We start from the raw sequence: 15,308 nt of genomic DNA, 5'->3' as shown, positions 1-15,308 counted from the left end.
GTCACCTACTTTGAGGTATCAAATGCTGATAATTTCTTTCATTCTTTTATTCAATAAATCCAAAGGAGGTGAAGATTTCCTGATGCATTTGTTATATTCCAGTACCATAGTTATTATTTACCCTAGAAGATTTTTTACTCTAGAAGATTTACCCTACGGTATTTTATAGACTAATATAATCGACTGAAATATGTCTACTTTTCATTCAATTATAGGAAATCAGCCTGAAGATGTCTTTTTATCGGGGTAAGATTTTAAGGTCTTTGAATATGAATGTTAACTTATAATTAGAACCAGGGAAAAGAACTAATGTTTATTGAATATTGTGTTCTTCACTAATTCCATCTGATTTATTTAGTGTCCATGATGCATTAATATAATCATATGTTTTAAAGCTTTCATATCCTTGTGACTAAGTGTCTTACTACTTTAGCAAAGGTCATCCAGAGAGTTTGATTAATTCTATGAATCCCATAGGTAACAAGTTGCCATCTCTTGACTGAACTGTCAGCCTGTGCACTCTCTTGTTCCTGTGACTACATTGAGATGATCTCATGTAGAAAGCCAGTTTTCCTTATGTGTCAACTCTGGATTAGAGTTTTCCTGAGAAACCTATCTAAAACCTCCATAGTTTTTCTTTTGAAAGTTGTTCTTAGACACTACATTGCTATCAAGATTGGAGGGGGAAACCTCTCTTTATTGTGTCTGTAGTGCCATAGGTTTGAAATGAGCAAGATGACAGAAGGCTTGGAATTACATTATTGGAATGGTAGTCCATGTGCACATATACCATGTTATGTTGATACAAGTGAGCATCTATTTAAGAGACGTTATGAACTTATACTCAGTTTTGTTTTCTCTTCAAACTACTGGACTGCCTGGGTACAGGAGAGTTTTTTTCTCATTTCATCAAGTCTTTGTTTCCCCATGACACTAAGAATTTTGAAATTTTTTATTGTACATTTATTTTTCCTCATGTTTCTTGACCTATAGTTTAGAATTTTTGACTGCCAGGTACTGCTTCTTGTTTTATTAGAAAATCTCAGATCTGAAAAATTTGTAGTTTTTAAGGAATTTTGAAAACTAATAAAAATATCCTGAGCACAGAAAACTAGATCCAACGTTATACATAAACAGTTGCTCTGAGGGAGAAGCCAAAACTAAAACACAGTATTCTATGGAGGTGGAAATACAAATGGCCCAATTTAGATTCCCATGCATTCCTTCACTAAAAGACCAGTCCTTACTGACCAGTATTTTGATTGAGAATTTCTGTAGGAAAATATGGGAATGAGTCAAGTGTTCCAAGAATGGCATTAAAAGTAGCCTAATGGTGGATGATTTGAATGACATTAACAGGGGAAGGGCAATTTCGAAAGGAAAATCATGGAGGCCAATAGGACTAAGAGTTTGGCCTCGTGATTAGTTTTTTAAAGACAATAAAGTTATTTACATAGACACAGGATGGTGAAAATCATCTGGGAATGGATAGGGTTGAACGTAATTTGGAAACTATATTACCTTTTGTGCTTAATTGATAGTAATGACAAATAGATTCTTCTGTTGAAACTTACTTGAGCAACCTGAAGTCTTTATAGAAAACGGGAATGTGGTATCACAGAGGGTGGGCTAGAGAATGTTCAGAACCAAGGGCTGAAATGAAAAATATCTGTGATCCACTGCCACTGCTTCTTTTCCTGTTACCTTTGCCAAATTCCTGTCCTTTTCAGATTGGAATTGCAGAACATAATCATAGAATTTTGTAACATATCTAGGCTTGGGATGTGTGTTGCTGACCCTCCATTTAGCTTATTTGCCTGAACCAGGGAACTAGCTGTCTTTCAGGTTCTTTGAGCCTGTACTTTCAGGAATCTGCACCTTCCTGGGATGAATATTTAAAGGCCAGAGAGCATCACTGAAGACTGCAAAAGAGGGAACGAGGAGTGGTATCCTATATAAGGAAGACATCTAGAGAACATAGAGGGAAACAGAGGCAAAAGTCCCAGGGATCTGCTTTTCCAGAAGTCTCTGCCATCAACCGAGCACATATGAAGGTTTTTAAGTGCTTGGTAGTTTTTGAATCAGCCTCTACCAATGTAATAACTGAATTATTACATTTTAATGTTTGAACACCCATGATAAGAGGATTTCAAACCTCAATGTGCACATTTGTTTGTTCACTTATAACTTTAATGTTCAAGGATTTCACATCTTTTTCATGACTTTATTAGTTGTTTTACAATGAATGGATGTGATGATTTCCTTTCAATGGGTATTTTCCATGCTCAAGAATGAAGGTTGCCATTTAGTAGTTATATAGTTTTATGCTTTATTAATAGAGTAGAATGAGGACACTATTGTTTTGCTTTATTTGGGGCTATAACCTTTATTTAAATTAATGATTAAAGAGTATGTGAGCAATTCATTGTAATTTGCATGCAATCATCAGGACAGTTTTCAAAACAAATGATTTTCAGGTTCCACAAATATATTGACTGACACTATTTGATGTGGAACTATGTGGAACTCTTTCTTGACAAATGCAGAGATTAGGAGAAGTGGAGACAGAAATTAACAGCTGAACAAATTTTATAAAACAGATGTCTAATAACAACAGAAACACCATCTGCTATTCAAATAACTAAACATTCAGGACAAATGCTTTTGTCCACTACTCACTTATTTGTTGTTGTGTGTTTTGCTTCAAAGACATCACTTTGAATCTGAGTCACTGATTTCCGTGTGTGCAACAATGGAGGACACAGCTAATTTGAAAACTCAGGTAATCAATGCCTTCTTGAGGTAAATTCTTGTGCTGAATTTCTTCTTTGTGGAGTTTGAAATGGTATAATAGAGCAGTTGTCAAAATGTCATCACTTTAGATGAAAAATTGGCTAGAATTTTTTTATAAAATTATGACAATATTACTATATTGATGGTGAAAAGTACCAAAACATAATAATTACTTTAAGGTTCTGAAAGCCAAAAATGAGATAAGAAATAAGTAATCACAGAAAAATTAGTTTGTATAGTTTTACCACAGTGGAGGGAATTTGAAATTTGGGAATATTTGGACAAATAAACATTAGTAGTTTTATTTTTATTTCTTATAGCATGACTTACATAATTTTCAGGCTTCTCTAAATATGTAGACTAACCTATTCATTATGTTACTTAAGGTAGCTTACATATCCAACCCATGTATTGAAGGGCACAGAAATTAGCATTAGTTTTTAAAGTACCTTTTAAAAAATCTTTTACTCATGATACAAACTTTTAAAAACTGTTAACTGGATGTCAACTACATGTTAACTGGATGTCAACATGCAGAAGACTGCATATAGATCCCTATCTGTCGCCATGCACTGAACTCAAATCCAAGTGGATCCAAGACCTCAACATAAATCCAGTTACACTGAACTTGAGAAGAGAAAGTAGGAAGTAGCCTAGAATGCATTGGCACAGGAGACCACTTCCTAAATATAACACAGACACTGAGAGAAACAATTAATAAATGGGACTTCCTGAAACTGAGAAGCTTTTGTAGGGCAAAGGACACAGTCAATAAGACAAAACGACAGCCTACAGAATGGGAAAAGATCTTTACCAACCCCACCTGACATCTGACAGAGGGCTGATCTCCAAAGTATATAAAAGAATTCAATAAACTAGACATCAAAATTCCAAACAATCCAAATAAATGGGCTACAGGCCTAAACAGAGAATTCTCAACAGAAGAATCTCAAATGGCCAAAGGACTTTTAAGAAATTGCTCAACATCCTTAGCCATCAGGCAAATACAAATCAAAATAACTCTGAGATACCATCTTACACCTGTCAGAATGGCTATGATAAAAAACACTGAAGACAGCTTATGTTGGAGAGGATGTGGAAGAAGGGGAACACTCCTCCACTGTTGGTGGGAGTGCAAACTGGTACAGCCACTTTGGAAATCAGTATGGTGGTTTCTTAGAAAATTGGGAGTCAGTCTTCTTCAATACCCAGCTATACCACTCTTGGGCATATACCCAAGGAATGCTCAATCATACCACAAGGACACAAGCTCAACTATGTTCATAGCATCATTATTCATAATAGCCAGAAACTGGAAACAATCTAAATGCCCCTCAGGTGAAGAATGGATAAAGAAAATGTGGTACATACACACAATGGAGTACTAGTCAGCAGTAAAAACAATGATATTATTAAATTTGCAGGCAAATGGATGAAAACCCAGACTCAAGAGGAAAAATATGGTATGTACTCACTCATAAATGGATATTAAATGTAAAGCAAAGAATAACCAGACTACAACCCACAACTCCAAAGAAGCTGGCTAACAAGGAAGACCCTATAGATCAAACAGTGAAGGCGAAATAGATGAGATCAACATGAGCAAACTGAGGGTGAGGGGGAGTAATGGAGGGCAAGTAATGGGGGATGAGAACATAAGGCAATGGGAGGTTTGAGCTGGAACAGGGACAGAATGGGATAGCAAGGAAAGGGATACCATGATAAATGAAGACATCATGGGAACAGGGAGAAACAGAGTGCTAGGGAAGTTCCCAGGAATCCACAAGGATGACCCCACCTTAGACTACTAGCAATAGTTGAGAGTGTGCCTGATCTGGCCTACTCTGATAATCAGATTAGTGAATACCGTAACTGTCATCATAGAGCCTTCATCCAGTAACTGATGGAAGCAGATGCAGAGATCCATGGCCAAGCACCAGACCAAGCTCCAGTAGTTCAATTGATAAGAGAGAGAAGGAATTCTATGAGCAAGGGACATTGAGATCACGATGGGAAAATGTACAGAGAGAGCCAGCCAAACTAGTGGAAATTCATGAAGTGTGCACCAATAGCTGTCGAGGCCCATGGGACTGGACTAGGCCCTCTGGATAGGTGAGACAGTTGTTTGCCTTGAACTGGTTAGCAGACCCCCAGGCAGTGGAATTGGGATCTGTCCCTGGTGTGTGAGTGTGTTTTTTGGAACCCAGTGCCTGTGGTGGGACACCCTGAGCAGCCTTGGTGCATGAGGGAGGGGCTTAGGCCTGCCTCAACCAAATATACCAGGCTCTGCTGAGTCCCCATGGGAGACCTTGCCTTGGAGGAGATGGGAATGGGGGGTGGGTTGGGGAGGAAGGCTGGGGGTGCAAGGAGGGAGGACAGGGGAATCTGTGGTTATTATGTAACCTGAATAGAAAATTTCTTAATAATAAAAATATCAAAAAAAAAACCACCCTCTTACTCAGGACACTAACATTTAAAAACAATTTTTCAAGTCTGGTGTAGATGGAAGTTTTCCTGTGTCCTGCAGCCACTTGGTCCCAAATAAAAACACAGAGGTTTATATTAATTATAAACTGTTTGATATATGGCTCAGGCTTATTGCTATTATATCTTAAATTAACCCATTTCTATTAGTCTATGTGCCTCGTGGCTTTACCTGTATTTTATTACATCTTGCTCCCCCCGACAGCTTGCAGCATCTTCCTTGACTCCACCCTTCTTCTTTCTCTGTCTCTCTTGGTTTTCCTGCCTGGCTCCATCCTGACCTGCCATAGCCCAGTACAGCATTATTTATTAACCCATGGGAGCAACATATATTCACAGCATACAGAAAGACCATCCCACAGCATTTTGGTACTTTATCTAGAAAAAAGTATTATTTAAAGTGATTAAAATGTAGAAATACAAAATCTTTCTCTCAAAATAAGTATAATTGTAGCTTTGCATTATTCATTCTCATAAAATATTGGATCCAGTCATCATGGCACAGTCTTTATCCTAAAATTCAGATGACAGAGGCAGGTTGAACTTTCCAAGAGTTCAAGGATGTTCCTAATGAGTTCTGTCTCAGGCTGCCAATGGGTATATAATGAGGTACAAAAAGAATGTTTGAAGGCTCTTCACATCCTAGTATAAGTTTGCACTTCCTTCAGGAAGGAACAAGTGTTTCCCTTTCCTTGCATACTCCCCAGCTGAGCTGTCATTTGTTTTATTGATCTTGACCATTTTGACTTAGGTAAAATGAAATCTCAGAGGGGCATTGATTTACATTTCCGTTGATGACTAAGGATGTTGAACATTTACTGAAGTGTTTCTCAGGCATTTGTGTATCTCTGCTTTGTTCTGTACCCCATTTTTTAGAACATGTTATTTGTTTTCTTGATTTTCAGTTTATTAGTTCTTTGTGGTTTAGATGCTAATCCCCTATCAGATGTATAATTGGCAATGGTTTATTCATTTTCCATGCCATAAATTTTTACATGATGCTGTTCTATTCTAAGGAGAAGCTTTTCATCTTCATGAAGTTACACTTGCTAGTTTTGGTTCTAATGCCTGTGTTATTGGTATCTGGTTCAGAAAGTCAGTCATTGACTGTAACAATGAATTCAAGCCCTTTCCAGACATTTTCTTCTATCTTAATCAGAGTTTATGGTCTTATGTTGAAGTCTTTGATCCATTCGTAGTTGAGATGTATGCAGGGTGATAGATATGGATCTACTTAGTTCTTCTGCATGTGGCCATCCAGTTTGACCTGAACCATTTGTTGATGATTCTACAGGCACATAGAATTATCCAAACATAACAGGCTATGGTGAAGGCCTTTGGTCTCACTCCACAACCAAATAGAAAGACCCTATTGGTGAAAAAACCACATATTAAATACCCAAACATAGAGTAGATGGATTTGTGCCCAAATAGAATCATTACACCTTCTAACTAATGTTCGTGGTGCTAGAAGATACACCTCCTGCTCACAGAGGAGAAAGGTAATCATCGATATCACCAACTACAACCCTGTGACCTACAACAGTGACCTGTCGGAAACATATGCTGGTCCCATAGTAGCATAAATGTTATGGGAATAACAAATAACTTTTTCATTGGACTTAGAGACTGCATAAGGTGGAATACAAACCTAACACTGCCAAAGGGGCCAATAACGTGATAATGTAGGGTATGGGCCTATGGATAAACCCAATGCTACTCTTCTTCTGAATGAATACAGCAAGAAAATGAGTCCTAGAGACATGTCACTATACCTTTCCCGATCCTCCTTATAGAAGTTTTCTCTTGCAGTAGATGGGAATCAACACAGAGATCAACAACTGGTCAAAATGCAGAGTGAGAGACTTTGGACCACCTAGTCATAAATTGGATGTCTTCATCAAACCTCCTCCATCAAGGCTCAGTGTTTATGTAGAAAAGGAAGCAGAATGATTATAAGAGCCAGTGCTTATGGATAAGGTCAAGGAAACTTTGGCTTCCAGATACAACAGGACCAAGACCAATGCACATATGAACTCAGAGACTACGCCCATACACAGATGATTTGCCCAGGTTCCAACAAGACAGGGTGCCAGCACTAAGAGGCAGAAGAAGACACAGGCTGCCATCCATAACCAGGACACAGTTTGTAATTGATAGCTGTTGGCAAAAGGAAAAGTCAGTGTTCTACTTGAAGCATCACTGGGTATATCAAAGGCACTCCAGAGAAGACACTATGACCAGGGGAAGTTGATCAACACAAAGGAAGCAGTGTTCAATTTTGTGTTTGTGGTATTGTTGGGGGCTGATTGTTCTCTTGTGGCATGTTTGTCTTATTGGTTGTAAGTTTGTATTTTCAATTTTGGGGTAGATTTAAGAGAGAAAGATTATAAACTTGGGGGTTAGGTAGATGGGGAATAATCTGGGAGTATTTTGGTTGGGAAAATATGTTCAAAATATATTGTACATGCAAATTTTTAAATCAAAAATGGAAGAAAAAACTCTTCATATAATTGAGGTATACATGTTTCCCCCTAATTGTAGAAAGTTCTAGAATAAGGTCTTTGATAACCAATGCTAAAGGCAAAATTTCAATTTCATCTTATTTTTGCACTCAAAATCTTTAAAAGTAACCTGAAATTCTTTGCATCATATGTAACACTTCAAATTTTAAAGGATGTCTACACAGTGGTTTCATTGCTCATTTAAATCTCCAAAATCACTCTGAGGTTAGGCTTCCTGTTTCTGGGTGTCCTAGATCACTTGTGATTAGAGTTTTGTAGTTTTCTTTTTTGTTTTTTCGTTTATTACATCAACTATGAAATTAGTGAATGCAAGGCAAATTCTTTACCACTCAACCACACACCCAGTCCTTCAAGTCTTATTGTGATAAGCTATACATAAATTCTTCAAATGTGGATTTCAGCATATAGTCAATAGGGCTTTTTATTCCTTTCTTCACGTGTTTTATGAATGTTGGGACCAGACTGACATATATTTCAACAGTATTTGAAGACTTACAAATCCTCAGCTGACATAATGACATTGATGTTTCATCACAGAATCTTTCTGAATTAAAACTACCAGTTCATATGACTTAAATATGAAGTGATAACCATTAGTGTTATGCCATTTAGAGAATAGTGAATCTATGTGAACTTTAAATTTTCTTACCTATCTCACAAGTAAATGACTAAAAATGCTGAGTGTGTAATTGCATAAGGACCTCTCTACTATTTCAAGTATAAATAAGCACCAGGAACATTCCAGACATAGAATGAATGTTCTGATGCTTCCCTTCATGTTAATGCTTGTTATGCTCTAATGATACCCATTTTTTACTGTGAAAGAGTTTAAGATTTCATTGAAAGATTACATGCATTATGTAAACAAAGAAGAATCACTAATTGCTTTTTAATTTTATGAAACTATTTTCTCTCTTTCTAAGATTTTAACAAAACTATTTTTTGTACATCCTTCTTTTCATAAACAAAACTAATTCTAAAATATTTCAATTCTTCTCCACCTGGCGTAGTTTGTATTTTCATACTAACCAAAGGGCCTTATTATAATATTAAAATGATTTTCTCAAGGAATTGATTTTTAAATCAAATACTTTGATATGGCAAGCACATTAACAGTTATTATTACTTAAATGTATCCTTTCACTGATTAATTTTTGGTGAGGAATGTAAGTTTCATATTATGAGTTTAGTTCTTTATTGAATTCTGCAGATAATCTTTTTCTATTTCTGCTACAAGGCTTGATTTTAGAATATGTGACTGTATGGGGTAAAAAGACAGGTTGATCTCAAGAGCATGCAAAAGGTTATCTATGAAAATATTTTATCCTATTTTTAAGTTTAGTTGAATTCAAAATAGGAAATTCAACTATATCCTCATTATTATTTTCATTATTTTAGCAAGATATTCCTGAGAATAGTCTGAAAAGTGGTGTGGATGACTTACCAATAGCTTCCAAACAATATGAAAATGTAGAAGAACAAGAAGGTAATGCACATGCTTAACTTGTAAGATCACTTGGCAGAGAGGTTTGCTTAAAACATGGCAACAAATACCTTAGCCAAATAAAATAACCCACGTAATACATATTAAATCAAACAAAAGTAAAAATGTAATAGTAGACAAGAAAAACTTTCATCCAAAGGTTGAAATAAGAATGTCAGTAAAAGAGTTGCCTTTTATTTTATTTAGCTTTTGATAATTTCATGCTTGTGTACTATATTTACATCATTTTCAGGTGTCTGGCTATTCCTACAACCTTTCCTGTGCTCAAGTCCTTAGTAACTATGTGTGTGACTTCTATACTATTAGTAAAGACACACTATTTTTTTTTGTGTGTGTGTGTGTATGCGTGCGTACATGCGTGAATATGTGTGTGCATGTGTGTTTGTGTCTCTGTGCGTGTGTGAGTGTGTGTAAGTGCATGCATGCTTGTGTGTATTTGTTTAGTGTGTTGCTTGTATGTACATGTGTTTAGGACTGATCACTGGAATTGCACAACCTATTATCCTACTAGGATGAGCTCATCTCTGGAAAATCACCTGATTTTTCTTTGTTTATCAGTCACTGATTGCCTACAGATCTTCATCTAGGGGTTGTGCATTGTGAGATTCACTTCACCCACAGTAGCATTTCATCAAGTGTTGTCCTTATATAGGTGTCTTTTCAGATATCATACTTTTGAAATTTCGTGGTAGCAATATCTAAGTCATGCATAGAAGATGCTGTGTAGCTTCAAGAGTGCTGGTACTTTGATTTTACAATCTATCTACCCAATTCTTGCTATTTTTCCTGATCTTTAGATTTAGGACTTTGTAAGTGGAGTTGCGGCATATTATGGTCACTCCTTGGAGTCTGATTAATTGTATATACTGTAATATTTTTATGTACTGTGTAAAGTAAATTCTTTGAGGAGAAATGACAGCTACATTCTTCTGTGGTATAACCGTGACTATAAAAACCATATTTAGAACACAGTAAGTATACTGTTATAAGAAAACGGGAGTAATTGATGACTCCTAGTGTTTATGATTTCTCCATCCATGGATAGTTGATTAGTTTCCCAGTACCAGGAATGAATTTCTCATTGAGTGGGTCTCCGGACCGATAGGACAGCTGTTGATTACCCCAAAAATAAAAGTGTCGCTATCCTACCATGAGCGTTATCTTGCCAGGCCTTTCAACATCTTGGTGGTGGGATTACTGATTGCTTATCTCCCTTGGCACTTTGCATAGCATGTTCTCATAGTAGGAGAGCAGGTTTCTATGTCAGGTCCAGCTAAATTACTCCAAATTCTGTGTCTAAAGTGTGGAGTCTTGAGCAATAGGGCCTTACAACTAAAACTATTTTGCCAGTTTCAATAAAAAAAATTATTTCATAATCCTTCTCCAATTTCTTTAATTTGTACATTTTTGAATGTGCTTGTGGGTGTGAGCACATGATAAATGTTCTGAAAAATGGATGACGTCTGAAAATGTAGATTTTAGAGAGCTTGGTCATTTATGAGAGGTGTGTTACTACTAGATGAATTAGTCAAGTATTTGGATGTCTTGAAGCTGGCAACATGCAGTTTCTGTACAAGTGATATACAGGTATTTCTACAACTTGGGCATTTATCTAAGCATGTAAATATTCATGTATAAAGTACATTTAATTGAAATATTTGATAAGAGTAAATTTTTTTCTAAATTCTAATTATGAATGTATTTCAGTCTATTGTCATAGAAAATTGTGTATCTAATTGTTATATTTATTTTTTAAATAAAATATGTGGATATGTCAGAAGAACTAGAATTAGAAACAATACCGGATTTAAAACTGGAAAATGAAAATGCTTATAATAAGAATGAAGACTATCAAAAGTTGGTATGTAACTATTTAAATTTAAATTTCTCACTTACTACTGTTTGGTTTGATGATCTTACCATAGGCCAAAAGAAACTACACTTCAGGCTACTATATTCAGTCCATCAATGATGATTTAACATTGAAGTGAAAGTCTTTTACCTATTATAAAACACAGGGTATTCTTAGAATCCAGTCACACAGCTAATCATTGTCTTTTATAAGTAATTTAGTAAATAATTATGTGATTATTACTTGTGCTTTATGTTAAGCTCTTTACGTAGCTGGAGAGTCTTATGGCTCTCTATTTAAAATAGTGGATGATATAAAATTGTGACTTCAGAGTTGGATTTATTTCATAAAGTTGATTCTTCCTGCAGAAACTAAATTTGTTATGTGATGATTATACTCAGTTATGTCAAGGAGAAATTTTTTCCTTATGGTCATTGGGTTATTTCAAGGTCCTCATTTGAGAAGATAATATGGACATATAATCAACTAATCTGCCAACAGAAAGAATTTTTGATTCCATAAAAGAGGCTTCATTGTGAAGGAAAAACTCAATTATTTTGCTCAATTCAATGAAGAAAATTAATTATTTCCACATTATTGTCCAATATGCTTAATTAATATATATATTGGGAGTTGAGTTAATGTAGAGAATTCAAATAGATTCAAGACACTATAGTTTCCCTTTTACACAATGTTAGGTACTTACTGAAGTATGAGTATGTTCTGAAGACATTTTTAATATTTTAAACCTACATAAATCTGTATAGTCAATATCTACTCTATGTTGAGAAATCAAGAACTGAGAATTTCAGAGGGAAGCCTAATATGCTATAGTAATAGAACACAAAACAAGTAAAAAGCAACTGTTTTAGTTCAGATAGGTGCATTTTGTCATAAAGAAAACATATGGTACAGAGAGACATTTAGGTAAAATTGTCGTTAATACAGGGTAGGAGTGAGAATGGTATTTTGATATCAGAGATCAAAGTATGAAGCCTAACATGTTTTAGAAGATGAGGGAGTGTCCACTCAGTAACTGTCAAATAGGATGGCATTACTGTACATATAGAATAATGGACAACATATTCTCATAACTTTTAAAATTCTTGAATGACGAGAAAGCAAGATTTGTTGATTCTATTAAACATGCAAAAAATGTGAAATGGTGTTTGGGGAAGATTTCTGTTCATTGAGAAACATTTGCAAAATATTAAAACTGCATAATGGTCTAATGTTATTGTCTAAAGGTAACATAGGAAATAACTTGTCTGCTTATCATTTTGATCCAGATTTACCATCTATAAGAAATTAACGAAATATGTCAGTTTTGTTCGTTCACTTTTACCGAAATTAAGCACATTCTGCCTTCTTCACTACACAATCAGCATGATATAACATGAATGCTTTTTAACATAATACATATCTCCTATCAAGCCTAACCACACAAATAATGTCATTGTATAACACCTCATGATTAATATTAATCGTGTCCTAGAGGAATGGCCTTACTAAAGATGTGAACATTTGTGTCATTAACATTCTCCAACTTTACTAAGAAGAACAAATTAGTTTTATGCATTGTAATATAAAATAATTACTTTTATTGATACATACACATCAGGCATTACTCTGTCTATGGATGTTTTTCCTCTATTCTATATTTCTTGTATGTAATTGGGAAATGAAAGACTTAAACTTGACTGTGTATATAAGATTCTCCATTCAAATACCATGGTTTTTGATATATACTGCATATATTCTCATGAACAATTTTCTTAAAGTCCAATATCATGATATGTTCAGAAATAGAAAATGAGACCTTTTGAAATTACACTACTAATATCACGTGACGGAGTGTCTTTTACCCTAATCCACTGCAGAAAGCTGCCCAGTCATCCAACATAGGAAATGGTCTAGAAGAAAATGAAATAATTCAAGGTAAGAGTCATCATGAAGAGACTTTATGTAAGACAAATGCTGGTATGTTGTGCTACCAAAAGAAATCACTGAATAAATTTACACTTAAATAAAAGACAACAAAAGTGGTAATAAGCCCCATATGTTAATATGCATGAGCGATGTGTAAAATTGAGATACTCCCAGAAGGATCTCTGAGTTCTCTTCTACCTGAGATACCTAAATTGCCCTTTTGTCCATTGACTCAACTAGGTATAACTGAAGGTTTCATGTTTAGCAAAAGATGTCTAATTGGGGCTTTATCTCCTCTTTTATTTGGAGACTCCATTTGGATTTATTTTATATGCATATGTATTTAGAAATATTCTACAGCAGTATGTTTCCATATGGTTTTTCACGTGGACTTTAGTAAATTGTCCATCCCCATATTCCTACCCTAACCTCTCACTTGCATCGCCCTTCCCCCCACTGTCTCTTTACAATTATATATTCTATTTCCCTTTACTTGAACGATCCTCGCAAGCAGTCCCTTACTTGATGCAGAGTCTATGGATTTTAGCACACATGTTGAAGACTTAAATGCTAACACTCACATATAAGGGAAATTATACAGTATTTGACTTTTGGATCTGGGTCTCCTCATTGGTGATGATTTTTTTCTAGCTTCCTACACTTATATGTAAATTTCCTTTTTTTTGATAGAAGCAAAACACCCCATCGTGTAAGTTCACCATATTTTCATTATATATTTGCCAGTTAAAGGACATCTAAACTGTTCCCTAAATCTGGCTATTGTAAATAGTCAATAATGAGCATGTATGAGCAGGTATTTATTGTAGTAGGATATAGAGTCCTTTGGGTATATGCCAGATAGATGTATAGGTGGCTTTAGAGAAGGATTAGTAGCCAGCTTCCTGAGAAAATGCCAGAGTCATTTCCTTAATGGCTGTAAAAGTTTACATTCTCATCAGTAATGAGCAAGTGTTCCATTTTCGTCATATCCTCACAAGCATGAGTTGTCATTTGCTTAATTGAACTTTGCCCTTTGGACAGGAGAAAAATGAAATCTCAAAGTACTTTTGGTTTGCATTCTCCTGATAAAGAAAGATGATGAGCATTTCTTTAAAAGTTTGTCAGCAGTTTGTGTTTTATCTTTTAAAAATTGTCTTTGTATTCCCGAACACCATTATCATTGGGTTAGTTGTTTCCTGGGAGTCCAATTTTTCTTCTTTATGTATTTTAGATACTAACTGTACATTAGAGGTTTGAATGATTAAGTTCTTTTCCTATTATGTAGCCTGATGATGGTGTCCTTTGCCATAAAGAAGCTTTCAGTTTCATGTGGTCCCATTTACTAAATTTGGGTCTTAGTGCTGTATTGCAGGTGTTCTGTTCAGAAGTCTTTCCTGTACCAGTGAGTTCAAGCCTGTTAAAAACTTTTTCTTCTGTCATATTCAGGGTATCTAGTCTTATTTTGAGATTCATGATCCACTTGGAGTTGAGTTTTGTATGTGTATTCTCCTTCATGTATCCATGAAGTTTGGTAATCTCCATGTATGGAGGCTATTTTTTTATCCAGTGTGTATTTCTAGTTTCTTTATGAAAAATCATGTATTCATAGGTGTTTTGACATTAATTTGATTTCATTGATCAACATGTCTATTTTGATGATAGAATCATGATGTTTTTATTACTCTAGTTCTGTAACAAAACATGCAATCTGGGATAGTGATTTCTCCAGCGTATTTTAGTATTGAGAATCTTCTTAAATCTATCCAAGATTTTTTTGTATTTCCATATGAACCTGAAAGGCTTTTTGATGCTGTTGTGGTTGTTTTTTAAATTTCTCTGAATTTTGATGGGAATTAAATTGAATCTATAGATTTCTTTTGATATATTTCAATATATTTCTTGTCAGCTGCTTTCCTAACCAATAAAATAATAGATGGTTATTTTGAAAGAAGGGAATAGAACTCATTGCCCTCTGAAGCCTTCATAAAGGTAGGTTTGGAATTCTTATTGTGCATAAGATTGACTATACTTTCTTTTTCTTTCAGTTTGGGCTGAAAAATGTCCACATCCAGAGGTAAATGCCTTTTAATATTTATATTGAATATTTATATATTGTTGAAATCCAAAATATTGATTAAATGTCTCTTTTCAAAATAGCTGAGGGATGATTGTCATCTAGTCTCCAGATCCAAGCCTGAAACACAGCAGTCTCAAACAGGTA

General features: G+C 35.1%; 1 protein-coding gene across 5 annotated transcripts in view; it reads left to right on the top strand.

Moving 5' to 3' along the window:
* Nucleotides 1-15,308, top strand: part of LOC131901888 (POTE ankyrin domain family member B-like) — a 64,278-nt gene that overhangs the window by 24,620 nt on the left and 24,350 nt on the right. For 4 of the 5 annotated variants that reach the window (XM_059252950.1, XM_059252948.1, XM_059252949.1 and 1 more), the window contains exons 7-13: nt 216-246; nt 2,710-2,782; nt 9,201-9,288; nt 11,085-11,167; nt 13,039-13,096; nt 15,133-15,161; nt 15,245-15,305. In XM_059252950.1, coding sequence (XP_059108933.1) covers nt 216-246; nt 2,710-2,782; nt 9,201-9,288; nt 11,085-11,167; nt 13,039-13,096; nt 15,133-15,161; nt 15,245-15,305 — 423 coding nt within the window. The remainder of the gene's footprint in view (nt 1-215; nt 247-2,709; nt 2,783-9,200; nt 9,289-11,084; nt 11,168-13,038; nt 13,097-15,132; nt 15,162-15,244; nt 15,306-15,308) is intronic. The other variant, XM_059252951.1, reaches the window with a different exon arrangement.

Source organism: Peromyscus eremicus, unplaced genomic scaffold, assembly GCF_949786415.1.
Source record: "Peromyscus eremicus unplaced genomic scaffold, PerEre_H2_v1 PerEre#2#unplaced_590, whole genome shotgun sequence".
In the NCBI taxonomy this organism is placed as follows: domain Eukaryota; kingdom Metazoa; phylum Chordata; class Mammalia; order Rodentia; family Cricetidae; genus Peromyscus; species Peromyscus eremicus.
Note: the sequence above shows the minus strand (reverse complement) of the source record. Positions and strands in the feature narration are given on the sequence as shown.